General features: G+C 45.3%; 16 protein-coding genes across 16 annotated transcripts; 10 read left to right on the top strand and 6 right to left on the bottom strand.

Annotated features, from left to right (window-relative positions):
- Positions 1 to 10: 10 nt before the first annotated feature.
- Positions 11 to 301, top strand: LOC147066651 (histone H2B). Its single transcript, XM_085955100.1, has one exon. It carries the CDS (start codon positions 79 to 81, stop codon positions 280 to 282), a length of 204 nt encoding a protein of 67 aa, XP_085811226.1. The 5' UTR covers positions 11 to 78; the 3' UTR covers positions 283 to 301.
- Positions 302 to 1,948: 1,647 nt separating this feature from the next.
- Positions 1,949 to 3,060, top strand: LOC147066652 (uncharacterized). The gene has a single exon (XM_085955093.1). It carries the CDS (start codon positions 2,074 to 2,076, stop codon positions 2,779 to 2,781), a length of 708 nt encoding a protein of 235 aa, XP_085811219.1. The 5' UTR covers positions 1,949 to 2,073; the 3' UTR covers positions 2,782 to 3,060.
- Positions 3,061 to 5,098: 2,038 nt separating this feature from the next.
- Positions 5,099 to 5,481, bottom strand: LOC147066653 (histone H4). Its single transcript, XM_085955090.1, has one exon. It carries the CDS (start codon positions 5,417 to 5,419, stop codon positions 5,108 to 5,110), a length of 312 nt encoding a protein of 103 aa, XP_085811216.1. The 5' UTR covers positions 5,420 to 5,481; the 3' UTR covers positions 5,099 to 5,107.
- A 248-nt stretch (positions 5,482 to 5,729) lies between these two features.
- On the top strand, positions 5,730 to 6,355 carry LOC147066654 (histone H3). The gene has a single exon (XM_085955085.1). It carries the CDS (start codon positions 5,916 to 5,918, stop codon positions 6,324 to 6,326), a length of 411 nt encoding a protein of 136 aa, XP_085811211.1. The 5' UTR covers positions 5,730 to 5,915; the 3' UTR covers positions 6,327 to 6,355.
- Positions 6,356 to 7,015: 660 nt separating this feature from the next.
- Positions 7,016 to 7,593, bottom strand: LOC147066655 (histone H2A). Its single transcript, XM_085955088.1, has one exon. The coding sequence runs from the start codon at positions 7,517 to 7,519 to the stop codon at positions 7,145 to 7,147; it is 375 nt and encodes a 124-aa protein (XP_085811214.1). The 5' UTR covers positions 7,520 to 7,593; the 3' UTR covers positions 7,016 to 7,144.
- Positions 7,594 to 7,763: 170 nt separating this feature from the next.
- Positions 7,764 to 8,229, top strand: LOC147066656 (histone H2B-like). Its single transcript, XM_085955087.1, has one exon. It carries the CDS (start codon positions 7,832 to 7,834, stop codon positions 8,204 to 8,206), a length of 375 nt encoding a protein of 124 aa, XP_085811213.1. The 5' UTR covers positions 7,764 to 7,831; the 3' UTR covers positions 8,207 to 8,229.
- A 1,643-nt stretch (positions 8,230 to 9,872) lies between these two features.
- Positions 9,873 to 10,984, top strand: LOC147066657 (uncharacterized). Its single transcript, XM_085955086.1, has one exon. The coding sequence runs from the start codon at positions 9,998 to 10,000 to the stop codon at positions 10,703 to 10,705; it is 708 nt and encodes a 235-aa protein (XP_085811212.1). The 5' UTR covers positions 9,873 to 9,997; the 3' UTR covers positions 10,706 to 10,984.
- A 2,038-nt stretch (positions 10,985 to 13,022) lies between these two features.
- Positions 13,023 to 13,405, bottom strand: LOC147066658 (histone H4). Its single transcript, XM_085955089.1, has one exon. It carries the CDS (start codon positions 13,341 to 13,343, stop codon positions 13,032 to 13,034), a length of 312 nt encoding a protein of 103 aa, XP_085811215.1. The 5' UTR covers positions 13,344 to 13,405; the 3' UTR covers positions 13,023 to 13,031.
- Positions 13,406 to 13,653: 248 nt separating this feature from the next.
- LOC147066659 (histone H3) lies at positions 13,654 to 14,279 on the top strand. Its single transcript, XM_085955101.1, has one exon. It carries the CDS (start codon positions 13,840 to 13,842, stop codon positions 14,248 to 14,250), a length of 411 nt encoding a protein of 136 aa, XP_085811227.1. The 5' UTR covers positions 13,654 to 13,839; the 3' UTR covers positions 14,251 to 14,279.
- Positions 14,280 to 14,897: 618 nt separating this feature from the next.
- Positions 14,898 to 15,517, bottom strand: LOC147066660 (histone H2A). The gene has a single exon (XM_085955099.1). The coding sequence runs from the start codon at positions 15,441 to 15,443 to the stop codon at positions 15,069 to 15,071; it is 375 nt and encodes a 124-aa protein (XP_085811225.1). The 5' UTR covers positions 15,444 to 15,517; the 3' UTR covers positions 14,898 to 15,068.
- A 170-nt stretch (positions 15,518 to 15,687) lies between these two features.
- Positions 15,688 to 16,153, top strand: LOC147066661 (histone H2B-like). The gene has a single exon (XM_085955098.1). The coding sequence runs from the start codon at positions 15,756 to 15,758 to the stop codon at positions 16,128 to 16,130; it is 375 nt and encodes a 124-aa protein (XP_085811224.1). The 5' UTR covers positions 15,688 to 15,755; the 3' UTR covers positions 16,131 to 16,153.
- A 1,643-nt stretch (positions 16,154 to 17,796) lies between these two features.
- Positions 17,797 to 18,908, top strand: LOC147066662 (uncharacterized). The gene has a single exon (XM_085955095.1). It carries the CDS (start codon positions 17,922 to 17,924, stop codon positions 18,627 to 18,629), a length of 708 nt encoding a protein of 235 aa, XP_085811221.1. The 5' UTR covers positions 17,797 to 17,921; the 3' UTR covers positions 18,630 to 18,908.
- A 2,047-nt stretch (positions 18,909 to 20,955) lies between these two features.
- LOC147066663 (histone H4) lies at positions 20,956 to 21,267 on the bottom strand. Its single transcript, XM_085955091.1, has one exon. The coding sequence runs from the start codon at positions 21,265 to 21,267 to the stop codon at positions 20,956 to 20,958; it is 312 nt and encodes a 103-aa protein (XP_085811217.1).
- Positions 21,268 to 21,763: 496 nt separating this feature from the next.
- Positions 21,764 to 22,174, top strand: LOC147066664 (histone H3). The gene has a single exon (XM_085955092.1). It carries the CDS (start codon positions 21,764 to 21,766, stop codon positions 22,172 to 22,174), a length of 411 nt encoding a protein of 136 aa, XP_085811218.1.
- Positions 22,175 to 22,821: 647 nt separating this feature from the next.
- LOC147066665 (histone H2A) lies at positions 22,822 to 23,441 on the bottom strand. The gene has a single exon (XM_085955096.1). It carries the CDS (start codon positions 23,365 to 23,367, stop codon positions 22,993 to 22,995), a length of 375 nt encoding a protein of 124 aa, XP_085811222.1. The 5' UTR covers positions 23,368 to 23,441; the 3' UTR covers positions 22,822 to 22,992.
- A 170-nt stretch (positions 23,442 to 23,611) lies between these two features.
- Positions 23,612 to 24,077, top strand: LOC147066666 (histone H2B-like). The gene has a single exon (XM_085955097.1). It carries the CDS (start codon positions 23,680 to 23,682, stop codon positions 24,052 to 24,054), a length of 375 nt encoding a protein of 124 aa, XP_085811223.1. The 5' UTR covers positions 23,612 to 23,679; the 3' UTR covers positions 24,055 to 24,077.
- Positions 24,078 to 26,313: the final 2,236 nt, after the last annotated feature.

A 26,313-nucleotide genomic window follows, 5' to 3' on the forward strand; every position in this document is an offset into this window, starting at 1 on the left:
AGGAAGGAGAGTTACGCAATCTACATCTACAAGGTGCTCAAGCAGGTGCACCCCGACACCGGAATCTCCAGTAAGGCGATGAGCATCATGAACAGCTTCGTCAACGACATCTTCGAGAGGATCGCCGCCGAAGCGTCGCGCCTCGCCCACTACAACAAGCGCTCCACCATCACCAGCAGGGAGATCCAGACCGCCGTCAGGCTCCTTCTGCCCGGAGAGCTCGCCAAGCACGCCGTCAGCGAAGGAACAAAGGCAGTCACCAAATACACCAGCTCCAAGTGAAGTCCATGAAGAAAGAATTATAAGCAAAGGCCCTTTTAAGGGCCGCCAATATTTTCAAATCGAATTGATCGAATCGCATGTTTCGCTATCAATATTTATGCCAGGCAGGAAAAATAAATCGACTGACCGCCCACCTATTGTAATAATAATACGAATATTTGTTACAATAATTATCTTGCATCTACGCTTATAATTATTATATCACTATCCAACACACCGTATTATTATAAACTAGACTAGATAACTAACTGAGCCCGCCACGAAGGATGATATGATATGATAGGAAAATAATAAGAATCGATGTATCTGTGAATAATTTTATTATTATTCAGTAATATACAACAATAAGTCATCATTATACTATTAATAATATTATCCATACATCTTAGGTGCATGGAATGCATGCGTGCGTGCGTGCATCTGAAAAAGAAAACATCACATTAGATTTAGGTACCTACATAACATGATATTACACATCTGTTTGTTATTTCATCGATCCTTCGATATGCGATACATAAATAATGCGAATCGGATAATTTTGCATCGTACGATAGATTTTATGTTACATACGTACATGACACACGGATTCGGGAATAGGGAATAGGGAATAGTTTATTCCGAATCCCCGATCGATATCTTAGAGTGATCTTCCTTCCAATGTCTTTATATTTGATTTCATATAGGTAGGTACTTGATAGTAACAAATAATGACATTTTTGTTGTCGGTTGTTATTGATGATTTCGGTTGCTATGGTTTTCTACTCTCATATTTCTGTCGTATGTATGCTTCGCATCGGTCATATTAAACGCACCCATAATATTATATCATATTATCATATTTAATTAATTAACTAACTATTTATTTACGATATTTCGCTTCACACTATCCATCCATCCATCCATCCATCTATCTATCTATCTATCGCGGGAGGGAGGGAGGCGCAGTGAGCGAGCGAGCGACCGATCGCGCCGTACCTATCGCAATCTATCGTTAGGTAACTAATTATTCGAATTGAACATTCTATTCTCGTGTCGTGCTTCCTTCTTCACCGTCGTGCACCGTGATACCGTGCACCATCGTCCGTCTGCTCGCCTGCTGCAGAACTTCGTGAACACCGCCGACTGCATCGAGCACCGCGGGGCCGCCGCCGTCGTCTTCGCCCGATACAGTAATGTTTGTATGCCGCGATCGTCTTGTGCTAACTCCGGCCGACTCGGGGGCGGATCGCGACGCCCGCGGGGGCGCCAGGGGCCCGCGGCCGATTGCAAACGCGAGAAGGTATATCGACGCGCCGGACGAAGGCTCGATCGTCGGAATCTGATAATTTTTAACGAATCTACGGCCATTTTCCCGACACGTTATGTGCGCGCGCGGACACAATTCCAATTTGAAACGCATCCCGCGAGCCCGAGGACAGACTCGCGACCATTCGCCCGCTTTGAAACGACAGACAGATCGGTGGGCGGCGCAACCGCCCACCCCTGAACCCCCTCGCTAGGGCGGCGGCTGCGAAAAATTGAAAAATATCGAGAGATCGAAGCAAAAATGCCGGTGCAATTCGTGACTAAAATCGCCGATCTAGACGAACGTCATCTCTGAGAGCGGCGTTCGCACATCGGTACTGCGGCACCCGTCTCGCTCTCGCCGTATACAATCCGCGAGCCGTTCGAGTCGTTTCACTCTAGCGCATCGTACAGATAGATAGCAAGCAGAATATACGCCGCGATATAATATAATATAATTTAATATTATATTTCATTCTATTATTCAATCAATCGAATAACGCAAAGATGGCAGATACAGCAGCACCCGTCACCGCTTCGCCGGTGCCCTCTACCCCCGCGAAGAAATCGGCAGCAGGCAAAGCCGCGAAGAAGCCCAAGGTCAAGCCGACGCATCCCAAGACCTCTGAGATGGTCAACAGCGCCATCAAAGAGCTGAAAGAGCGCGCCGGATCCTCCCTGCAGGCGATCAAAAAATACATCTCGGCCAACTACAAGGTGGACGCCGACAAGCTGGCGCCATTCATCAAGAAATACCTGAAGGGTGCCGTCGAATCCGGCGCCCTAGTGCAGACCAAAGGCAAGGGGGCCTCCGGTTCGTTCAAACTGGAAGCCGGCAAGGCCAAATCTGCGGGCGGCTCCGCCTCTGGCAAGAAGCCCGCCGCGAAGAAATCGCGCCCTGCCTCATCCAAGGAGAAGAAGGGCGCCGCGGCCGGCGGAGGCAAGTCTTCGGCCGCAGCCGCAAAGAAGAAGCCCGCGACCGCCATGAGAAAGTCGTCGGCTCCTCTCGAAACCGCGGCCAGATCGGCCGCAGCCGCCAAGAAAGCCGCCTCCCCCAAGAAGGCCGCCCCCGCCGCCAAGAAGGCCGCCAAGCCCAAGACCCCCACCAAGGCGAAGAAGTCAGCCAAGCCGCCCACCAAGAAGCCGAAGGCGCCTAAGCCCAAGAAGGCCGCTGCGAAGAAGCCCGCCGCGAAGAAAGCCGCTGCGAAGAAGTAAGAAGCCGCGATCGAATCTAATCTAATCATCACGATGACGATGATGCGACGACGGCAGCCCGGGAAGGGGGGTATCTCGGGTGGATGACGACGACGACAGTAGACGAGATGAATGAGGATAGAGATGGAGATGAATAATACGCGCTCGCTCGCATTTTATTGAAACAAAAGCCCTTTTCAGGGCTACCAACACAATTCAGGTGTCGACTGATATCGAACACGTAGATACGTCGTTATTTCTTTATTCAATTCGTATAGGTACTCCATACGTAAATTGCATAATATTATTACACTGTCTTATGTCAAGACGAATACTCACTCACCTAGCTAAAATTTAAAATTAACACTAAATTCATTTTTTTTTTTTTTTGTTGATTTGGTTAGGTTTGATTTGACTGAGTTAGGTTTGATTTGATTAAGTTAGGTTTGATGTGATCAGGTTAGGTTTGATTTGATCAGGTTAGGTTAGGTTTGATTTGATTTGATTAGGTTAGGTTTAATTTGATTAAGTTAGGTTTGATTTGATTAGGTTAGGTTTGATTTGACTGAGTTAGGTTTGATTTGATTAAGTTAGGTTTGATGTGATCAGGTTAGGTTTGATTTGATCAGGTTAGGTTTGATTTGATTAGGTTAGGTTTGATTTGATTGAGTTAGGTTTGATTTGGTTAGGTTAGGTTAGGTTTGATTTCATTAGGTTAGGTTTGATTTGATTAGGTTAAGTTTGATTTGCTTAGGTTAGATTTGATATCATTAGGTTAGGTTTGATTTGGTTAGGTTAGGTTTGATTTGATTAGGTTAGGTTTGATTTGGTTAGGTTAGGTTTGATTAGATTAGGTTAGGTTTGATTTGGTTAGGTTAGGTTTGATTTGGTTAGGTTAGGTTAGGTTTACCTAACCTAACCAAATCAAACCTAACCTAATAACCTAACCTAACCAAATCGAACCTAACCTAATCAAATCAAACCTAACCTAACCTAACCTAACCAAATCAAACCTAACTTAATCAAATCAAACCTAACCCAATCAAATCAAACCTAACCTGATCAAATCAAACCTAACCTAATCAAATCAAACCTAACTTAATCAAATCAAACCTAACCTAACCTAATCAAATCAAATCAAACCTAACCTAATCAAACCTAACCTAACCTAACCAAATCAAACCTAACTTAATCAAATCAAACCTAACCCAATCAAATCAAACCTAACCTGATCAAATCAAACCTAACATAATCAAATCAAACCAAACCCAATCAAACCTAACCAAATCAAACCTGACCTAATCAAATCAAACCTAACCTAACCAAATCAAACCTAACCTAATCAAATCAAACCTAACCTAACCAAATCAAACCTAACCTAATGATATCAAATCTAACCTAAGCAAATCAAACCTAACCTAATCAAATCAAACCAAACCTAACCTAATGATATCAAATCTAACCTAAGCAAATCAAACCTAACCTAATCAAATCAAATCAAACCTAACCTAATGATATCAAATCTAACCTAAGCAAATCAAACCTAACCTAATCAAATCAAACCTAACCTAATCAAATCAAACCTAACTTAATCAAATCAAACCTAACCTAAGCAAATCAAACCTAACCTAATCAAATCAAACCAAACCTAACCTAATGATATCAAATCTAACCTAAGCAAATCAAACCTAACCTAATGATATCAAATCTAACCTAAGCAAATCAAACCTAACCTAATCAAATCAAACCTAACCTAATCAAATCAAACCTAACTTAATCAAATCAAACCTAACCTAAGCAAATCAAACCTAACCTAAGCAAATCAAACCTAACCTAATCAAATCAAATCAAACCTAACCTAACCAAATCAAACCTAACCTAATGATATCAAATCTAACCTAACCTAAGCAAATCAAACCTAACCTAAGCAAATCAAACCTAACCTAATCAAATCAAACCTAACCTAATGAAATCAAACCTAACCTAACCAAATCTAACCTAACTTAATCAAATCAAATCTAACCTGTCAAAATCAAACCTAACCTAAGCAAATCAAACATATTTTCAGTTCAGAAACGTATAAAATAAATTGTATTTCACCTCCACCCTTCTATGCACACACCACTGCATGCATTATTACTGCGATACTATACGAATGCAAACGGATCGAACGAAATAGACATGGTGGCCCTGAAAAGGGCCGTTTGTATGCGAGTAGATAGATATATTCACATAATAATAGTTAAGCGGGCATAGCATTAAAACCAACCCACTCATCCATCATTATATTGTAGTAGTCAGTCTGTATTGTATCAAGACGAGATGGTATCGTATCGTATTGGCCAGCTTAGCCGCCGAAACCGTACAGGGTGCGACCCTGTCTCTTCAGGGCGTACACGACGTCCATGGCGGTGACGGTCTTCCTCTTCGCGTGCTCCGTGTAGGTGACGGCGTCCCTGATGACGTTCTCGAGGAACACCTTCAGGACTCCTCGGGTCTCTTCGTAAATCAAGCCAGATATGCGCTTGACTCCGCCGCGACGTGCCAGACGACGGATCGCAGGCTTCGTGATGCCCTGGATGTTATCGCGAAGAACCTTCCTGTGACGCTTGGCGCCACCTTTTCCCAATCCCTTTCCTCCTTTACCGCGACCGGTCATCTTGTATGCGTGTCAAAAAGTGGATGATGTCAAAAATCGAAACGATGCGATGCGCTCACTGCGGCCGCCAGACGAATTATGAATCTTTTAATTTTCTGACGTCTCTTTTTATAGACGCGCGTATGCGACGTCTCGCTCCCTTCCTTGCGAATTCAAGGCGCGGGCGAGTGCGTCTCGCTCTGGCGCGCCGCGGCGCAACCACGCCCAGTGCTGCGCATTTCGCGCAAAGCGAGTGCGCAATAAAGATAACGGCTATTAATAATAATTGCGGAATAGAATAAAAAAGGATATTTTAAAAAAAAATGAACTTTCAGGCAATATTTCGACCTCAAAACGATACGCCGACGAAAGTGATCACCCCCCACTGTTCCGCCGAAGGCGACCGCGTCGACCAATCGCAGCGAGCGGATCTCTCTATATAAGTCACCGAGTAGGGTCGCGCGCGCACTCCTCGTTGAACGCTCGTTTCAGAACCTACTACTTTGAAGAAGAAGACATGGCTCGTACCAAGCAGACTGCCCGAAAATCCACCGGCGGAAAAGCTCCCCGCAAACAGCTCGCCACGAAGGCCGCGAGGAAAAGCGCGCCGGCCACAGGAGGCGTGAAGAAGCCCCATCGTTACAGGCCCGGTACGGTCGCTCTCCGTGAGATCCGTCGCTATCAGAAGAGCACTGAGCTCCTCATCCGCAAGCTGCCCTTCCAGCGACTGGTGCGCGAGATCGCTCAAGATTTCAAGACCGATCTGCGCTTCCAGAGCTCCGCCGTCATGGCGCTGCAGGAGGCCAGCGAGGCGTACCTCGTCGGTCTATTCGAGGACACGAACCTTTGCGCCATCCACGCCAAACGCGTCACCATCATGCCCAAGGATATCCAGCTGGCGAGACGAATCCGCGGCGAACGCGCTTAAAAATTAAAAAAAATAATAATATTGTTATCATACCCATCTATCTATCTATCACAAAAGGCCCTTTTCAGGGCCGCAAATTTTTTGACATTCGAATGTTTACGCATCCGTGAGCGATCGATCGGTCGTTATGTGCCTGTAATAATAGTAGTATATTATTATACTACCTACTTGGCTATCTATTTTCCAAGTAAGTATAATATAATATCATTCTGCGTGTTCCACTATTTTTGGATAAATAGTTTTGTAAGTAATTTTGCGTCTGTTGTAATTGATCAATTGAACAGTCGATTAAATAAAATATACTTACCACCTAATAATATAATATAATAACGCAACGCGTGTGAGGTGAGATTCATCAAATAATATCTACCCTCATAATATTAATTAAACAGCCTCTTATCATATCTTACATAGATGCTCCTCACCTATATAAATAGGTACATATATCACAATCATTATCCTACAAAACTATTTAAACTACTGAAACCGCCACTCTTAACAAACAAGAGATCGACGCATCTCTATCTCCTCATGAATTACTACGAAATTATATACCTACTTTTTATTTTAGATGTATTTTCAAATATTGAATTTGCAGAACATTTATTGTAACATGGACAGTACTCTCTGTATTGCGCTAATACCTATAATAATAACAATTTCAATAATGTCCTACTGTCGATGAATAATGAGACACAATAACGAGCTCGACACGGATACGCTACCACTCGAATTTGAATAAAAATGGCGGCCCTGAAAAGGGCCTTTTGTACGACGATAGATGGATTAATATGCATGTAATCTTTATATTTTTTTTTTTACGCCTTCTTCTCAGTCTTCTTGGGCAAGAGCACCGCCTGGATGTTGGGCAGCACTCCTCCCTGGGCGATGGTGACGCCGGAGAGCAGCTTGTTCAGCTCCTCGTCGTTGCGGATGGCGAGCTGCAAATGACGAGGGATAATCCTGGTCTTCTTGTTGTCGCGGGCCGCGTTTCCCGCCAACTCGAGTACTTCGGCGGCGAGGTATTCCATGACGGCGGCCAGGTACACCGGCGCACCGGCACCCACCCTCTCGGCGTAGTTTCCCTTGCGCAGGAGCCTGTGTATGCGACCGACGGGGAACTGGAGTCCAGCGCGATTCGAACGAGACTTTGCCTTTCCCTTGACTTTACCGCCTTTTCCGCGACCAGACATGGCGAGACGGGGTAGTGTTGAAAATTAACTGTGCGAAAGAAGCGTCGACCTGAATCGACGGACGGTCCTTTGTCAAGTTTGCTTGAAAACTTTTTTTTGCGTTATTTTAGAATCGCGCGCGGTGCGGCCGCAGCGGGAGACGTGCGGCTCATAACGCGACTTGCAAAGCCGCGCGCCGATCGCTCTACACAGTGACCTGAAAGAGCGAGTCTAAGTTTGCGCGGGCATTCTCATTCGAGCCACCGCCGCCGATTGACACCGCGCACCTACCTAATCTATCTATCGTTATCGTAATACCCGTCGCCGATCATCATGCCGCCCAAGACTAGCGGAAAGGCCGCCAAGAAATCCGGCAAAGCCCAGAAGAACATCTCCAAGGGAGACAAGAAGAAGACAAAGAGGAGGAGGAAGGAGAGTTACGCAATCTACATCTACAAGGTGCTCAAGCAGGTGCACCCCGACACCGGAATCTCCAGTAAGGCGATGAGCATCATGAACAGCTTCGTCAACGACATCTTCGAGAGGATCGCCGCCGAAGCGTCGCGCCTCGCCCACTACAACAAGCGCTCCACCATCACCAGCAGGGAGATCCAGACCGCCGTCAGGCTCCTTCTGCCCGGAGAGCTCGCCAAGCACGCCGTCAGCGAAGGAACAAAGGCAGTCACCAAATACACCAGCTCCAAGTGAAGTCCATGAAGAAAGAATTATAAGCAAAGGCCCTTTTAAGGGCCGCCAATATTTTCAAATCGAATTGATCGAATCGCATGTTTCGCTATCAATATTTATGCCAGGCAGGAAAAATAAATCGACTGACCGCCCACCTATTGTAATAATAATACGAATATTTGTTACAATAATTATCTTGCATCTACGCTTATAATTATTATATCACTATCCAACACACCGTATTATTATAAACTAGACTAGATAACTAACTGAGCCCGCCACGAAGGATGATATGATATGATAGGAAAATAATAAGAATCGATGTATCTGTGAATAATTTTATTATTATTCAGTAATATACAACAATAAGTCATCATTATACTATTAATAATATTATCCATACATCTTAGGTGCATGGAATGCATGCGTGCGTGCGTGCATCTGAAAAAGAAAACATCACATTAGATTTAGGTACCTACATAACATGATATTACACATCTGTTTGTTATTTCATCGATCCTTCGATATGCGATACATAAATAATGCGAATCGGATAATTTTGCATCGTACGATAGATTTTATGTTACATACGTACATGACACACGGATTCGGGAATAGGGAATAGGGAATAGTTTATTCCGAATCCCCGATCGATATCTTAGAGTGATCTTCCTTCCAATGTCTTTATATTTGATTTCATATAGGTAGGTACTTGATAGTAACAAATAATGACATTTTTGTTGTCGGTTGTTATTGATGATTTCGGTTGCTATGGTTTTCTACTCTCATATTTCTGTCGTATGTATGCTTCGCATCGGTCATATTAAACGCACCCATAATATTATATCATATTATCATATTTAATTAATTAACTAACTATTTATTTACGATATTTCGCTTCACACTATCCATCCATCCATCCATCCATCTATCTATCTATCTATCGCGGGAGGGAGGGAGGCGCAGTGAGCGAGCGAGCGACCGATCGCGCCGTACCTATCGCAATCTATCGTTAGGTAACTAATTATTCGAATTGAACATTCTATTCTCGTGTCGTGCTTCCTTCTTCACCGTCGTGCACCGTGATACCGTGCACCATCGTCCGTCTGCTCGCCTGCTGCAGAACTTCGTGAACACCGCCGACTGCATCGAGCACCGCGGGGCCGCCGCCGTCGTCTTCGCCCGATACAGTAATGTTTGTATGCCGCGATCGTCTTGTGCTAACTCCGGCCGACTCGGGGGCGGATCGCGACGCCCGCGGGGGCGCCAGGGGCCCGCGGCCGATTGCAAACGCGAGAAGGTATATCGACGCGCCGGACGAAGGCTCGATCGTCGGAATCTGATAATTTTTAACGAATCTACGGCCATTTTCCCGACACGTTATGTGCGCGCGCGGACACAATTCCAATTTGAAACGCATCCCGCGAGCCCGAGGACAGACTCGCGACCATTCGCCCGCTTTGAAACGACAGACAGATCGGTGGGCGGCGCAACCGCCCACCCCTGAACCCCCTCGCTAGGGCGGCGGCTGCGAAAAATTGAAAAATATCGAGAGATCGAAGCAAAAATGCCGGTGCAATTCGTGACTAAAATCGCCGATCTAGACGAACGTCATCTCTGAGAGCGGCGTTCGCACATCGGTACTGCGGCACCCGTCTCGCTCTCGCCGTATACAATCCGCGAGCCGTTCGAGTCGTTTCACTCTAGCGCATCGTACAGATAGATAGCAAGCAGAATATACGCCGCGATATAATATAATATAATTTAATATTATATTTCATTCTATTATTCAATCAATCGAATAACGCAAAGATGGCAGATACAGCAGCACCCGTCACCGCTTCGCCGGTGCCCTCTACCCCCGCGAAGAAATCGGCAGCAGGCAAAGCCGCGAAGAAGCCCAAGGTCAAGCCGACGCATCCCAAGACCTCTGAGATGGTCAACAGCGCCATCAAAGAGCTGAAAGAGCGCGCCGGATCCTCCCTGCAGGCGATCAAAAAATACATCTCGGCCAACTACAAGGTGGACGCCGACAAGCTGGCGCCATTCATCAAGAAATACCTGAAGGGTGCCGTCGAATCCGGCGCCCTAGTGCAGACCAAAGGCAAGGGGGCCTCCGGTTCGTTCAAACTGGAAGCCGGCAAGGCCAAATCTGCGGGCGGCTCCGCCTCTGGCAAGAAGCCCGCCGCGAAGAAATCGCGCCCTGCCTCATCCAAGGAGAAGAAGGGCGCCGCGGCCGGCGGAGGCAAGTCTTCGGCCGCAGCCGCAAAGAAGAAGCCCGCGACCGCCATGAGAAAGTCGTCGGCTCCTCTCGAAACCGCGGCCAGATCGGCCGCAGCCGCCAAGAAAGCCGCCTCCCCCAAGAAGGCCGCCCCCGCCGCCAAGAAGGCCGCCAAGCCCAAGACCCCCACCAAGGCGAAGAAGTCAGCCAAGCCGCCCACCAAGAAGCCGAAGGCGCCTAAGCCCAAGAAGGCCGCTGCGAAGAAGCCCGCCGCGAAGAAAGCCGCTGCGAAGAAGTAAGAAGCCGCGATCGAATCTAATCTAATCATCACGATGACGATGATGCGACGACGGCAGCCCGGGAAGGGGGGTATCTCGGGTGGATGACGACGACGACAGTAGACGAGATGAATGAGGATAGAGATGGAGATGAATAATACGCGCTCGCTCGCATTTTATTGAAACAAAAGCCCTTTTCAGGGCTACCAACACAATTCAGGTGTCGACTGATATCGAACACGTAGATACGTCGTTATTTCTTTATTCAATTCGTATAGGTACTCCATACGTAAATTGCATAATATTATTACACTGTCTTATGTCAAGACGAATACTCACTCACCTAGCTAAAATTTAAAATTAACACTAAATTCATTTTTTTTTTTTTTTGTTGATTTGGTTAGGTTTGATTTGACTGAGTTAGGTTTGATTTGATTAAGTTAGGTTTGATGTGATCAGGTTAGGTTTGATTTGATCAGGTTAGGTTAGGTTTGATTTGATTTGATTAGGTTAGGTTTAATTTGATTAAGTTAGGTTTGATTTGATTAGGTTAGGTTTGATTTGACTGAGTTAGGTTTGATTTGATTAAGTTAGGTTTGATGTGATCAGGTTAGGTTTGATTTGATCAGGTTAGGTTTGATTTGATTAGGTTAGGTTTGATTTGATTGAGTTAGGTTTGATTTGGTTAGGTTAGGTTAGGTTTGATTTCATTAGGTTAGGTTTGATTTGATTAGGTTAAGTTTGATTTGCTTAGGTTAGATTTGATATCATTAGGTTAGGTTTGATTTGGTTAGGTTAGGTTTGATTTGATTAGGTTAGGTTTGATTTGGTTAGGTTAGGTTTGATTAGATTAGGTTAGGTTTGATTTGGTTAGGTTAGGTTTGATTTGGTTAGGTTAGGTTAGGTTTACCTAACCTAACCAAATCAAACCTAACCTAATAACCTAACCTAACCAAATCGAACCTAACCTAATCAAATCAAACCTAACCTAACCTAACCTAACCAAATCAAACCTAACTTAATCAAATCAAACCTAACCCAATCAAATCAAACCTAACCTGATCAAATCAAACCTAACCTAATCAAATCAAACCTAACTTAATCAAATCAAACCTAACCTAACCTAATCAAATCAAATCAAACCTAACCTAATCAAACCTAACCTAACCTAACCAAATCAAACCTAACTTAATCAAATCAAACCTAACCCAATCAAATCAAACCTAACCTGATCAAATCAAACCTAACATAATCAAATCAAACCAAACCCAATCAAACCTAACCAAATCAAACCTGACCTAATCAAATCAAACCTAACCTAACCAAATCAAACCTAACCTAATCAAATCAAACCTAACCTAACCAAATCAAACCTAACCTAATGATATCAAATCTAACCTAAGCAAATCAAACCTAACCTAATCAAATCAAACCAAACCTAACCTAATGATATCAAATCTAACCTAAGCAAATCAAACCTAACCTAATCAAATCAAATCAAACCTAACCTAATGATATCAAATCTAACCTAAGCAAATCAAACCTAACCTAATCAAATCAAACCTAACCTAATCAAATCAAACCTAACTTAATCAAATCAAACCTAACCTAAGCAAATCAAACCTAACCTAATCAAATCAAACCAAACCTAACCTAATGATATCAAATCTAACCTAAGCAAATCAAACCTAACCTAATGATATCAAATCTAACCTAAGCAAATCAAACCTAACCTAATCAAATCAAACCTAACCTAATCAAATCAAACCTAACTTAATCAAATCAAACCTAACCTAAGCAAATCAAACCTAACCTAAGCAAATCAAACCTAACCTAATCAAATCAAATCAAACCTAACCTAACCAAATCAAACCTAACCTAATGATATCAAATCTAACCTAACCTAAGCAAATCAAACCTAACCTAAGCAAATCAAACCTAACCTAATCAAATCAAACCTAACCTAATGAAATCAAACCTAACCTAACCAAATCTAACCTAACTTAATCAAATCAAATCTAACCTGTCAAAATCAAACCTAACCTAAGCAAATCAAACATATTTTCAGTTCAGAAACGTATAAAATAAATTGTATTTCACCTCCACCCTTCTATGCACACACCACTGCATGCATTATTACTGCGATACTATACGAATGCAAACGGATCGAACGAAATAGACATGGTGGCCCTGAAAAGGGCCGTTTGTATGCGAGTAGATAGATATATTCACATAATAATAGTTAAGCGGGCATAGCATTAAAACCAACCCACTCATCCATCATTATATTGTAGTAGTCAGTCTGTATTGTATCAAGACGAGATGGTATCGTATCGTATTGGCCAGCTTAGCCGCCGAAACCGTACAGGGTGCGACCCTGTCTCTTCAGGGCGTACACGACGTCCATGGCGGTGACGGTCTTCCTCTTCGCGTGCTCCGTGTAGGTGACGGCGTCCCTGATGACGTTCTCGAGGAACACCTTCAGGACTCCTCGGGTCTCTTCGTAAATCAAGCCAGATATGCGCTTGACTCCGCCGCGACGTGCCAGACGACGGATCGCAGGCTTCGTGATGCCCTGGATGTTATCGCGAAGAACCTTCCTGTGACGCTTGGCGCCACCTTTTCCCAATCCCTTTCCTCCTTTACCGCGACCGGTCATCTTGTATGCGTGTCAAAAAGTGGATGATGTCAAAAATCGAAACGATGCGATGCGCTCACTGCGGCCGCCAGACGAATTATGAATCTTTTAATTTTCTGACGTCTCTTTTTATAGACGCGCGTATGCGACGTCTCGCTCCCTTCCTTGCGAATTCAAGGCGCGGGCGAGTGCGTCTCGCTCTGGCGCGCCGCGGCGCAACCACGCCCAGTGCTGCGCATTTCGCGCAAAGCGAGTGCGCAATAAAGATAACGGCTATTAATAATAATTGCGGAATAGAATAAAAAAGGATATTTTAAAAAAAAATGAACTTTCAGGCAATATTTCGACCTCAAAACGATACGCCGACGAAAGTGATCACCCCCCACTGTTCCGCCGAAGGCGACCGCGTCGACCAATCGCAGCGAGCGGATCTCTCTATATAAGTCACCGAGTAGGGTCGCGCGCGCACTCCTCGTTGAACGCTCGTTTCAGAACCTACTACTTTGAAGAAGAAGACATGGCTCGTACCAAGCAGACTGCCCGAAAATCCACCGGCGGAAAAGCTCCCCGCAAACAGCTCGCCACGAAGGCCGCGAGGAAAAGCGCGCCGGCCACAGGAGGCGTGAAGAAGCCCCATCGTTACAGGCCCGGTACGGTCGCTCTCCGTGAGATCCGTCGCTATCAGAAGAGCACTGAGCTCCTCATCCGCAAGCTGCCCTTCCAGCGACTGGTGCGCGAGATCGCTCAAGATTTCAAGACCGATCTGCGCTTCCAGAGCTCCGCCGTCATGGCGCTGCAGGAGGCCAGCGAGGCGTACCTCGTCGGTCTATTCGAGGACACGAACCTTTGCGCCATCCACGCCAAACGCGTCACCATCATGCCCAAGGATATCCAGCTGGCGAGACGAATCCGCGGCGAACGCGCTTAAAAATTAAAAAAAATAATAATATTGTTATCATACCCATCTATCTATCTATCACAAAAGGCCCTTTTCAGGGCCGCAAATTTTTTGACATTCGAATGTTTACGCATCCGTGAGCGATCGATCGGTCGTTATGTGCCTGTAATAATAGTAGTATATTATTATACTACCTACTTGGCTATCTATTTTCCAAGTAAGTATAATATAATATCATTCTGCGTGTTCCACTATTTTTGGATAAATAGTTTTGTAAGTAATTTTGCGTCTGTTGTAATTGATCAATTGAACAGTCGATTAAATAAAATATACTTACCACCTAATAATATAATATAATAACGCAACGCGTGTGAGGTGAGATTCATCAAATAATATCTACCCTCATAATATTAATTAAACAGCCTCTTATCATATCTTACATAGATGCTCCTCACCTATATAAATAGGTACATATATCACAATCATTATCCTACAAAACTATTTAAACTACTGAAACCGCCACTCTTAACAAACAAGAGATCGACGCATCTCTATCTCCTCATGAATTACTACGAAATTATATACCTACTTTTTATTTTAGATGTATTTTCAAATATTGAATTTGCAGAACATTTATTGTAACATGGACAGTACTCTCTGTATTGCGCTAATACCTATAATAATAACAATTTCAATAATGTCCTACTGTCGATGAATAATGAGACACAATAACGAGCTCGACACGGATACGCTACCACTCGAATTTGAATAAAAATGGCGGCCCTGAAAAGGGCCTTTTGTACGACGATAGATGGATTAATATGCATGTAATCTTTATATTTTTTTTTTTACGCCTTCTTCTCAGTCTTCTTGGGCAAGAGCACCGCCTGGATGTTGGGCAGCACTCCTCCCTGGGCGATGGTGACGCCGGAGAGCAGCTTGTTCAGCTCCTCGTCGTTGCGGATGGCGAGCTGCAAATGACGAGGGATAATCCTGGTCTTCTTGTTGTCGCGGGCCGCGTTTCCCGCCAACTCGAGTACTTCGGCGGCGAGGTATTCCATGACGGCGGCCAGGTACACCGGCGCACCGGCACCCACCCTCTCGGCGTAGTTTCCCTTGCGCAGGAGCCTGTGTATGCGACCGACGGGGAACTGGAGTCCAGCGCGATTCGAACGAGACTTTGCCTTTCCCTTGACTTTACCGCCTTTTCCGCGACCAGACATGGCGAGACGGGGTAGTGTTGAAAATTAACTGTGCGAAAGAAGCGTCGACCTGAATCGACGGACGGTCCTTTGTCAAGTTTGCTTGAAAACTTTTTTTTGCGTTATTTTAGAATCGCGCGCGGTGCGGCCGCAGCGGGAGACGTGCGGCTCATAACGCGACTTGCAAAGCCGCGCGCCGATCGCTCTACACAGTGACCTGAAAGAGCGAGTCTAAGTTTGCGCGGGCATTCTCATTCGAGCCACCGCCGCCGATTGACACCGCGCACCTACCTAATCTATCTATCGTTATCGTAATACCCGTCGCCGATCATCATGCCGCCCAAGACTAGCGGAAAGGCCGCCAAGAAATCCGGCAAAGCCCAGAAGAACATCTCCAAGGGAGACAAGAAGAAGACAAAGAGGAGGAGGAAGGAGAGTTACGCAATCTACATCTACAAGGTGCTCAAGCAGGTGCACCCCGACACCGGAATCTCCAGTAAGGCGATGAGCATCATGAACAGCTTCGTCAACGACATCTTCGAGAGGATCGCCGCCGAAGCGTCGCGCCTCGCCCACTACAACAAGCGCTCCACCATCACCAGCAGGGAGATCCAGACCGCCGTCAGGCTCCTTCTGCCCGGAGAGCTCGCCAAGCACGCCGTCAGCGAAGGAACAAAGGCAGTCACCAAATACACCAGCTCCAAGTGAAGTCCATGAAGAAAGAATTATAAGCAAAGGCCCTTTTAAGGGCCGCCAATATTTTCAAATCGAATTGATCGAATCGCATGTTTCGCTATCAATATTTATGCCAGGCAGGAAAAATAAATCGACTGACCGCCCACCTATTGTAATAATAATACGAATATTTGTTACAATAATTATCTTGCATCTACGCTTATAATTATTATATCACTATCCAACACACCGTATTATTATAAACTAGACTAGATAACTAACTGAGCCCGCCACGAAGGATGATATGATATGATAGGAAAATAATAAGAATCGATGTATCTGTGAATAATTTTATTATTATTCAGTAATATACAACAATAAGTCATCATTATACTATTAATAATATTATCCATACATCTTAGGTGCATGGAATGCATGCGTGCGTGCGTGCATCTGAAAAAGAAAACATCACATTAGATTTAGGTACCTACATAACATGATATTACACATCTGTTTGTTATTTCATCGATCCTTCGATATGCGATACATAAATAATGCGAATCGGATAATTTTGCATCGTACGATAGATTTTATGTTACATACGTACATGACACACGGATTCGGGAATAGGGAATAGGGAATAGTTTATTCCGAATCCCCGATCGATATCTTAGAGTGATCTTCCTTCCAATGTCTTTATATTTGATTTCATATAGGTAGGTACTTGATAGTAACAAATAATGACATTTTTGTTGTCGGTTGTTATTGATGATTTCGGTTGCTATGGTTTTCTACTCTCATATTTCTGTCGTATGTATGCTTCGCATCGGTCATATTAAACGCACCCATAATATTATATCATATTATCATATTTAATTAATTAACTAACTATTTATTTACGATATTTCGCTTCACACTATCCATCCATCCATCCATCCATCTATCTATCTATCTATCGCGGGAGGGAGGGAGGCGCAGTGAGCGAGCGAGCGACCGATCGCGCCGTACCTATCGCAATCTATCGTTAGGTAACTAATTATTCGAATTGAACATTCTATTCTCGTGTCGTGCTTCCTTCTTCACCGTCGTGCACCGTGATACCGTGCACCATCGTCCGTCTGCTCGCCTGCTGCAGAACTTCGTGAACACCGCCGACTGCATCGAGCACCGCGGGGCCGCCGCCGTCGTCTTCGCCCGATACAGTAATGTTTGTATGCCGCGATCGTCTTGTGCTAACTCCGGCCGACTCGGGGGCGGATCGCGACGCCCGCGGGGGCGCCAGGGGCCCGCGGCCGATTGCAAACGCGAGAAGGTATATCGACGCGCCGGACGAAGGCTCGATCGTCGGAATCTGATAATTTTTAACGAATCTACGGCCATTTTCCCGACACGTTATGTGCGCGCGCGGACACAATTCCAATTTGAAACGCATCCCGCGAGCCCGAGGACAGACTCGCGACCATTCGCCCGCTTTGAAACGACAGACAGATCGGTGGGCGGCGCAACCGCCCACCCCTGAACCCCCTCGCTAGGGCGGCGGCTGCGAAAAATTGAAAAATATCGAGAGATCGAAGCAAAAATGCCGGTGCAATTCGTGACTAAAATCGCCGATCTAGACGAACGTCATCTCTGAGAGCGGCGTTCGCACATCGGTACTGCGGCACCCGTCTCGCTCTCGCCGTATACAATCCGCGAGCCGTTCGAGTCGTTTCACTCTAGCGCATCGTACAGATAGATAGCAAGCAGAATATACGCCGCGATATAATATAATATAATTTAATATTATATTTCATTCTATTATTCAATCAATCGAATAACGCAAAGATGGCAGATACAGCAGCACCCGTCACCGCTTCGCCGGTGCCCTCTACCCCCGCGAAGAAATCGGCAGCAGGCAAAGCCGCGAAGAAGCCCAAGGTCAAGCCGACGCATCCCAAGACCTCTGAGATGGTCAACAGCGCCATCAAAGAGCTGAAAGAGCGCGCCGGATCCTCCCTGCAGGCGATCAAAAAATACATCTCGGCCAACTACAAGGTGGACGCCGACAAGCTGGCGCCATTCATCAAGAAATACCTGAAGGGTGCCGTCGAATCCGGCGCCCTAGTGCAGACCAAAGGCAAGGGGGCCTCCGGTTCGTTCAAACTGGAAGCCGGCAAGGCCAAATCTGCGGGCGGCTCCGCCTCTGGCAAGAAGCCCGCCGCGAAGAAATCGCGCCCTGCCTCATCCAAGGAGAAGAAGGGCGCCGCGGCCGGCGGAGGCAAGTCTTCGGCCGCAGCCGCAAAGAAGAAGCCCGCGACCGCCATGAGAAAGTCGTCGGCTCCTCTCGAAACCGCGGCCAGATCGGCCGCAGCCGCCAAGAAAGCCGCCTCCCCCAAGAAGGCCGCCCCCGCCGCCAAGAAGGCCGCCAAGCCCAAGACCCCCACCAAGGCGAAGAAGTCAGCCAAGCCGCCCACCAAGAAGCCGAAGGCGCCTAAGCCCAAGAAGGCCGCTGCGAAGAAGCCCGCCGCGAAGAAAGCCGCTGCGAAGAAGTAAGAAGCCGCGATCGAATCTAATCTAATCATCACGATGACGATGATGCGACGACGGCAGCCCGGGAAGGGGGGTATCTCGGGTGGATGACGACGACGACAGTAGACGAGATGAATGAGGATAGAGATGGAGATGAATAATACGCGCTCGCTCGCATTTTATTGAAACAAAAGCCCTTTTCAGGGCTACCAACACAATTCAGGTGTCGACTGATATCGAACACGTAGATACGTCGTTATTTCTTTATTCAATTCGTATAGGTACTCCATACGTAAATTGCATAATATTATTACACTGTCTTATGTCAAGACGAATACTCACTCACCTAGCTAAAATTTAAAATTAACACTAAATTCATTTTTTTTTTTTTTTGTTGATTTGGTTAGGTTTGATTTGACTGAGTTAGGTTTGATTTGATTAAGTTAGGTTTGATGTGATCAGGTTAGGTTTGATTTGATCAGGTTAGGTTAGGTTTGATTTGATTTGATTAGGTTAGGTTTAATTTGATTAAGTTAGGTTTGATTTGATTAGGTTAGGTTTGATTTGACTGAGTTAGGTTTGATTTGATTAAGTTAGGTTTGATGTGATCAGGTTAGGTTTGATTTGATCAGGTTAGGTTTGATTTGATTAGGTTAGGTTTGATTTGATTGAGTTAGGTTTGATTTGGTTAGGTTAGGTTAGGTTTGATTTCATTAGGTTAGGTTTGATTTGATTAGGTTAAGTTTGATTTGCTTAGGTTAGATTTGATATCATTAGGTTAGGTTTGATTTGGTTAGGTTAGGTTTGATTTGATTAGGTTAGGTTTGATTTGGTTAGGTTAGGTTTGATTAGATTAGGTTAGGTTTGATTTGGTTAGGTTAGGTTTGATTTGGTTAGGTTAGGTTAGGTTTACCTAACCTAACCAAATCAAACCTAACCTAATAACCTAACCTAACCAAATCGAACCTAACCTAATCAAATCAAACCTAACCTAACCTAACCTAACCAAATCAAACCTAACTTAATCAAATCAAACCTAACCCAATCAAATCAAACCTAACCTGATCAAATCAAACCTAACCTAATCAAATCAAACCTAACTTAATCAAATCAAACCTAACCTAACCTAATCAAATCAAATCAAACCTAACCTAATCAAACCTAACCTAACCTAACCAAATCAAACCTAACTTAATCAAATCAAACCTAACCCAATCAAATCAAACCTAACCTGATCAAATCAAACCTAACATAATCAAATCAAACCAAACCCAATCAAACCTAACCAAATCAAACCTGACCTAATCAAATCAAACCTAACCTAACCAAATCAAACCTAACCTAATCAAATCAAACCTAACCTAACCAAATCAAACCTAACCTAATGATATCAAATCTAACCTAAGCAAATCAAACCTAACCTAATCAAATCAAACCAAACCTAACCTAATGATATCAAATCTAACCTAAGCAAATCAAACCTAACCTAATCAAATCAAATCAAACCTAACCTAATGATATCAAATCTAACCTAAGCAAATCAAACCTAACCTAATCAAATCAAACCTAACCTAATCAAATCAAACCTAACTTAATCAAATCAAACCTAACCTAAGCAAATCAAACCTAACCTAATCAAATCAAACCAAACCTAACCTAATGATATCAAATCTAACCTAAGCAAATCAAACCTAACCTAATGATATCAAATCTAACCTAAGCAAATCAAACCTAACCTAATCAAATCAAACCTAACCTAATCAAATCAAACCTAACTTAATCAAATCAAACCTAACCTAAGCAAATCAAACCTAACCTAAGCAAATCAAACCTAACCTAATCAAATCAAATCAAACCTAACCTAACCAAATCAAACCTAACCTAATGATATCAAATCTAACCTAACCTAAGCAAATCAAACCTAACCTAAGCAAATCAAACCTAACCTAATCAAATCAAACCTAACCTAATGAAATCAAACCTAACCTAACCAAATCTAACCTAACTTAATCAAATCAAATCTAACCTGTCAAAATCAAACCTAACCTAAGCAAATCAAACATATTTTCAGTTCAGAAACGTATAAAATAAATTGTATTTCACCTCCACCCTTCTATGCACACACCACTGCATGCATTATTACTGCGATACTATACGAATGCAAACGGATCGAACGAAATAGACATGGTGGCCCTGAAAAGGGCCGTTTGTATGCGAGTAGATAGATATATTCACATAATAATAGTTAAGCGGGCATAGCATTAAAACCAACCCACTCATCCATCATTATATTGTAGTAGTCAGTCTGTATTGTATCAAGACGAGATGGTATCGTATCGTATTGGCCAGCTTAGCCGCCGAAACCGTACAGGGTGCGACCCTGTCTCTTCAGGGCGTACACGACGTCCATGGCGGTGACGGTCTTCCTCTTCGCGTGCTCCGTGTAGGTGACGGCGTCCCTGATGACGTTCTCGAGGAACACCTTCAGGACTCCTCGGGTCTCTTCGTAAATCAAGCCAGATATGCGCTTGACTCCGCCGCGACGTGCCAGACGACGGATCGCAGGCTTCGTGATGCCCTGGATGTTATCGCGAAGAACCTTCCTGTGACGCTTGGCGCCACCTTTTCCCAATCCCTTTCCTCCTTTACCGCGACCGGTCATCTTGTATGCGTGTCAAAAAGTGGATGATGTCAAAAATCGAAACGATGCGATGCGCTCACTGCGGCCGCCAGACGAATTATGAATCTTTTAATTTTCTGACGTCTCTTTTTATAGACGCGCGTATGCGACGTCTCGCTCCCTTCCTTGCGAATTCAAGGCGCGGGCGAGTGCGTCTCGCTCTGGCGCGCCGCGGCGCAACCACGCCCAGTGCTGCGCATTTCGCGCAAAGCGAGTGCGCAATAAAGATAACGGCTATTAATAATAATTGCGGAATAGAATAAAAAAGGATATTTTAAAAAAAAATGAACTTTCAGGCAATATTTCGACCTCAAAACGATACGCCGACGAAAGTGATCACCCCCCACTGTTCCGCCGAAGGCGACCGCGTCGACCAATCGCAGCGAGCGGATCTCTCTATATAAGTCACCGAGTAGGGTCGCGCGCGCACTCCTCGTTGAACGCTCGTTTCAGAACCTACTACTTTGAAGAAGAAGACATGGCTCGTACCAAGCAGACTGCCCGAAAATCCACCGGCGGAAAAGCTCCCCGCAAACAGCTCGCCACGAAGGCCGCGAGGAAAAGCGCGCCGGCCACAGGAGGCGTGAAGAAGCCCCATCGTTACAGGCCCGGTACGGTCGCTCTCCGTGAGATCCGTCGCTATCAGAAGAGCACTGAGCTCCTCATCCGCAAGCTGCCCTTCCAGCGACTGGTGCGCGAGATCGCTCAAGATTTCAAGACCGATCTGCGCTTCCAGAGCTCCGCCGTCATGGCGCTGCAGGAGGCCAGCGAGGCGTACCTCGTCGGTCTATTCGAGGACACGAACCTTTGCGCCATCCACGCCAAACGCGTCACCATCATGCCCAAGGATATCCAGCTGGCGAGACGAATCCGCGGCGAACGCGCTTAAAAATTAAAAAAAATAATAATATTGTTATCATACCCATCTATCTATCTATCACAAAAGGCCCTTTTCAGGGCCGCAAATTTTTTGACATTCGAATGTTTACGCATCCGTGAGCGATCGATCGGTCGTTATGTGCCTGTAATAATAGTAGTATATTATTATACTACCTACTTGGCTATCTATTTTCCAAGTAAGTATAATATAATATCATTCTGCGTGTTCCACTATTTTTGGATAAATAGTTTTGTAAGTAATTTTGCGTCTGTTGTAATTGATCAATTGAACAGTCGATTAAATAAAATATACTTACCACCTAATAATATAATATAATAACGCAACGCGTGTGAGGTGAGATTCATCAAATAATATCTACCCTCATAATATTAATTAAACAGCCTCTTATCATATCTTACATAGATGCTCCTCACCTATATAAATAGGTACATATATCACAATCATTATCCTACAAAACTATTTAAACTACTGAAACCGCCACTCTTAACAAACAAGAGATCGACGCATCTCTATCTCCTCATGAATTACTACGAAATTATATACCTACTTTTTATTTTAGATGTATTTTCAAATATTGAATTTGCAGAACATTTATTGTAACATGGACAGTACTCTCTGTATTGCGCTAATACCTATAATAATAACAATTTCAATAATGTCCTACTGTCGATGAATAATGAGACACAATAACGAGCTCGACACGGATACGCTACCACTCGAATTTGAATAAAAATGGCGGCCCTGAAAAGGGCCTTTTGTACGACGATAGATGGATTAATATGCATGTAATCTTTATATTTTTTTTTTTACGCCTTCTTCTCAGTCTTCTTGGGCAAGAGCACCGCCTGGATGTTGGGCAGCACTCCTCCCTGGGCGATGGTGACGCCGGAGAGCAGCTTGTTCAGCTCCTCGTCGTTGCGGATGGCGAGCTGCAAATGACGAGGGATAATCCTGGTCTTCTTGTTGTCGCGGGCCGCGTTTCCCGCCAACTCGAGTACTTCGGCGGCGAGGTATTCCATGACGGCGGCCAGGTACACCGGCGCACCGGCACCCACCCTCTCGGCGTAGTTTCCCTTGCGCAGGAGCCTGTGTATGCGACCGACGGGGAACTGGAGTCCAGCGCGATTCGAACGAGACTTTGCCTTTCCCTTGACTTTACCGCCTTTTCCGCGACCAGACATGGCGAGACGGGGTAGTGTTGAAAATTAACTGTGCGAAAGAAGCGTCGACCTGAATCGACGGACGGTCCTTTGTCAAGTTTGCTTGAAAACTTTTTTTTGCGTTATTTTAGAATCGCGCGCGGTGCGGCCGCAGCGGGAGACGTGCGGCTCATAACGCGACTTGCAAAGCCGCGCGCCGATCGCTCTACACAGTGACCTGAAAGAGCGAGTCTAAGTTTGCGCGGGCATTCTCATTCGAGCCACCGCCGCCGATTGACACCGCGCACCTACCTAATCTATCTATCGTTATCGTAATACCCGTCGCCGATCATCATGCCGCCCAAGACTAGCGGAAAGGCCGCCAAGAAATCCGGCAAAGCCCAGAAGAACATCTCCAAGGGAGACAAGAAGAAGACAAAGAGGAGGAGGAAGGAGAGTTACGCAATCTACATCTACAAGGTGCTCAAGCAGGTGCACCCCGACACCGGAATCTCCAGTAAGGCGATGAGCATCATGAACAGCTTCGTCAACGACATCTTCGAGAGGATCGCCGCCGAAGCGTCGCGCCTCGCCCACTACAACAAGCGCTCCACCATCACCAGCAGGGAGATCCAGACCGCCGTCAGGCTCCTTCTGCCCGGAGAGCTCGCCAAGCACGCCGTCAGCGAAGGAACAAAGGCAGTCACCAAATACACCAGCTCCAAGTGAAGTCCATGAAGAAAGAATTATAAGCAAAGGCCCTTTTAAGGGCCGCCAATATTTTCAAATCGAATTGATCGAATCGCATGTTTCGCTATCAATATTTATGCCAGGCAGGAAAAATAAATCGACTGACCGCCCACCTATTGTAATAATAATACGAATATTTGTTACAATAATTATCTTGCATCTACGCTTATAATTATTATATCACTATCCAACACACCGTATTATTATAAACTAGACTAGATAACTAACTGAGCCCGCCACGAAGGATGATATGATATGATAGGAAAATAATAAGAATCGATGTATCTGTGAATAATTTTATTATTATTCAGTAATATACAACAATAAGTCATCATTATACTATTAATAATATTATCCATACATCTTAGGTGCATGGAATGCATGCGTGCGTGCGTGCATCTGAAAAAGAAAACATCACATTAGATTTAGGTACCTACATAACATGATATTACACATCTGTTTGTTATTTCATCGATCCTTCGATATGCGATACATAAATAATGCGAATCGGATAATTTTGCATCGTACGATAGATTTTATGTTACATACGTACATGACACACGGATTCGGGAATAGGGAATAGGGAATAGTTTATTCCGAATCCCCGATCGATATCTTAGAGTGATCTTCCTTCCAATGTCTTTATATTTGATTTCATATAGGTAGGTACTTGATAGTAACAAATAATGACATTTTTGTTGTCGGTTGTTATTGATGATTTCGGTTGCTATGGTTTTCTACTCTCATATTTCTGTCGTATGTATGCTTCGCATCGGTCATATTAAACGCACCCATAATATTATATCATATTATCATATTTAATTAATTAACTAACTATTTATTTACGATATTTCGCTTCACACTATCCATCCATCCATCCATCCATCTATCTATCTATCTATCGCGGGAGGGAGGGAGGCGCAGTGAGCGAGCGAGCGACCGATCGCGCCGTACCTATCGCAATCTATCGTTAGGTAACTAATTATTCGAATTGAACATTCTATTCTCGTGTCGTGCTTCCTTCTTCACCGTCGTGCACCGTGATACCGTGCACCATCGTCCGTCTGCTCGCCTGCTGCAGAACTTCGTGAACACCGCCGACTGCATCGAGCACCGCGGGGCCGCCGCCGTCGTCTTCGCCCGATACAGTAATGTTTGTATGCCGCGATCGTCTTGTGCTAACTCCGGCCGACTCGGGGGCGGATCGCGACGCCCGCGGGGGCGCCAGGGGCCCGCGGCCGATTGCAAACGCGAGAAGGTATATCGACGCGCCGGACGAAGGCTCGATCGTCGGAATCTGATAATTTTTAACGAATCTACGGCCATTTTCCCGACACGTTATGTGCGCGCGCGGACACAATTCCAATTTGAAACGCATCCCGCGAGCCCGAGGACAGACTCGCGACCATTCGCCCGCTTTGAAACGACAGACAGATCGGTGGGCGGCGCAACCGCCCACCCCTGAACCCCCTCGCTAGGGCGGCGGCTGCGAAAAATTGAAAAATATCGAGAGATCGAAGCAAAAATGCCGGTGCAATTCGTGACTAAAATCGCCGATCTAGACGAACGTCATCTCTGAGAGCGGCGTTCGCACATCGGTACTGCGGCACCCGTCTCGCTCTCGCCGTATACAATCCGCGAGCCGTTCGAGTCGTTTCACTCTAGCGCATCGTACAGATAGATAGCAAGCAGAATATACGCCGCGATATAATATAATATAATTTAATATTATATTTCATTCTATTATTCAATCAATCGAATAACGCAAAGATGGCAGATACAGCAGCACCCGTCACCGCTTCGCCGGTGCCCTCTACCCCCGCGAAGAAATCGGCAGCAGGCAAAGCCGCGAAGAAGCCCAAGGTCAAGCCGACGCATCCCAAGACCTCTGAGATGGTCAACAGCGCCATCAAAGAGCTGAAAGAGCGCGCCGGATCCTCCCTGCAGGCGATCAAAAAATACATCTCGGCCAACTACAAGGTGGACGCCGACAAGCTGGCGCCATTCATCAAGAAATACCTGAAGGGTGCCGTCGAATCCGGCGCCCTAGTGCAGACCAAAGGCAAGGGGGCCTCCGGTTCGTTCAAACTGGAAGCCGGCAAGGCCAAATCTGCGGGCGGCTCCGCCTCTGGCAAGAAGCCCGCCGCGAAGAAATCGCGCCCTGCCTCATCCAAGGAGAAGAAGGGCGCCGCGGCCGGCGGAGGCAAGTCTTCGGCCGCAGCCGCAAAGAAGAAGCCC

The sequence above is a fragment of the Rhyacophila brunnea genome, unplaced genomic scaffold (assembly GCF_057557595.1).
Source record: "Rhyacophila brunnea isolate RB1 unplaced genomic scaffold, BYU_Rbru_1.0 scaffold_418, whole genome shotgun sequence".
NCBI lineage: Eukaryota > Metazoa > Arthropoda > Insecta > Trichoptera > Rhyacophilidae > Rhyacophila > Rhyacophila brunnea.

Bases quoted from the DNA above. Each gene is read 5' to 3' on its own strand.
- LOC147066661 (XM_085955098.1), top strand. From the start codon at position 15,756: ATGCCGCCCAAGACTAGCGGAAAGGCCGCCAAGAAATCCGGCAAAGCC.
- LOC147066664 (XM_085955092.1), top strand. From the start codon at position 21,764: ATGGCTCGTACCAAGCAGACTGCCCGAAAATCCACCGGCGGAAAAGCT.
- LOC147066657 (XM_085955086.1), top strand. From the start codon at position 9,998: ATGGCAGATACAGCAGCACCCGTCACCGCTTCGCCGGTGCCCTCTACC.
- LOC147066656 (XM_085955087.1), top strand. From the start codon at position 7,832: ATGCCGCCCAAGACTAGCGGAAAGGCCGCCAAGAAATCCGGCAAAGCC.
- LOC147066662 (XM_085955095.1), top strand. From the start codon at position 17,922: ATGGCAGATACAGCAGCACCCGTCACCGCTTCGCCGGTGCCCTCTACC.
- LOC147066663 (XM_085955091.1), bottom strand. From the start codon at position 21,267: ATGACCGGTCGCGGTAAAGGAGGAAAGGGATTGGGAAAAGGTGGCGCC.
- LOC147066655 (XM_085955088.1), bottom strand. From the start codon at position 7,519: ATGTCTGGTCGCGGAAAAGGCGGTAAAGTCAAGGGAAAGGCAAAGTCT.
- LOC147066653 (XM_085955090.1), bottom strand. From the start codon at position 5,419: ATGACCGGTCGCGGTAAAGGAGGAAAGGGATTGGGAAAAGGTGGCGCC.
- LOC147066660 (XM_085955099.1), bottom strand. From the start codon at position 15,443: ATGTCTGGTCGCGGAAAAGGCGGTAAAGTCAAGGGAAAGGCAAAGTCT.
- LOC147066666 (XM_085955097.1), top strand. From the start codon at position 23,680: ATGCCGCCCAAGACTAGCGGAAAGGCCGCCAAGAAATCCGGCAAAGCC.
- LOC147066652 (XM_085955093.1), top strand. From the start codon at position 2,074: ATGGCAGATACAGCAGCACCCGTCACCGCTTCGCCGGTGCCCTCTACC.
- LOC147066654 (XM_085955085.1), top strand. From the start codon at position 5,916: ATGGCTCGTACCAAGCAGACTGCCCGAAAATCCACCGGCGGAAAAGCT.
- LOC147066665 (XM_085955096.1), bottom strand. From the start codon at position 23,367: ATGTCTGGTCGCGGAAAAGGCGGTAAAGTCAAGGGAAAGGCAAAGTCT.
- LOC147066651 (XM_085955100.1), top strand. From the start codon at position 79: ATGAGCATCATGAACAGCTTCGTCAACGACATCTTCGAGAGGATCGCC.
- LOC147066659 (XM_085955101.1), top strand. From the start codon at position 13,840: ATGGCTCGTACCAAGCAGACTGCCCGAAAATCCACCGGCGGAAAAGCT.
- LOC147066658 (XM_085955089.1), bottom strand. From the start codon at position 13,343: ATGACCGGTCGCGGTAAAGGAGGAAAGGGATTGGGAAAAGGTGGCGCC.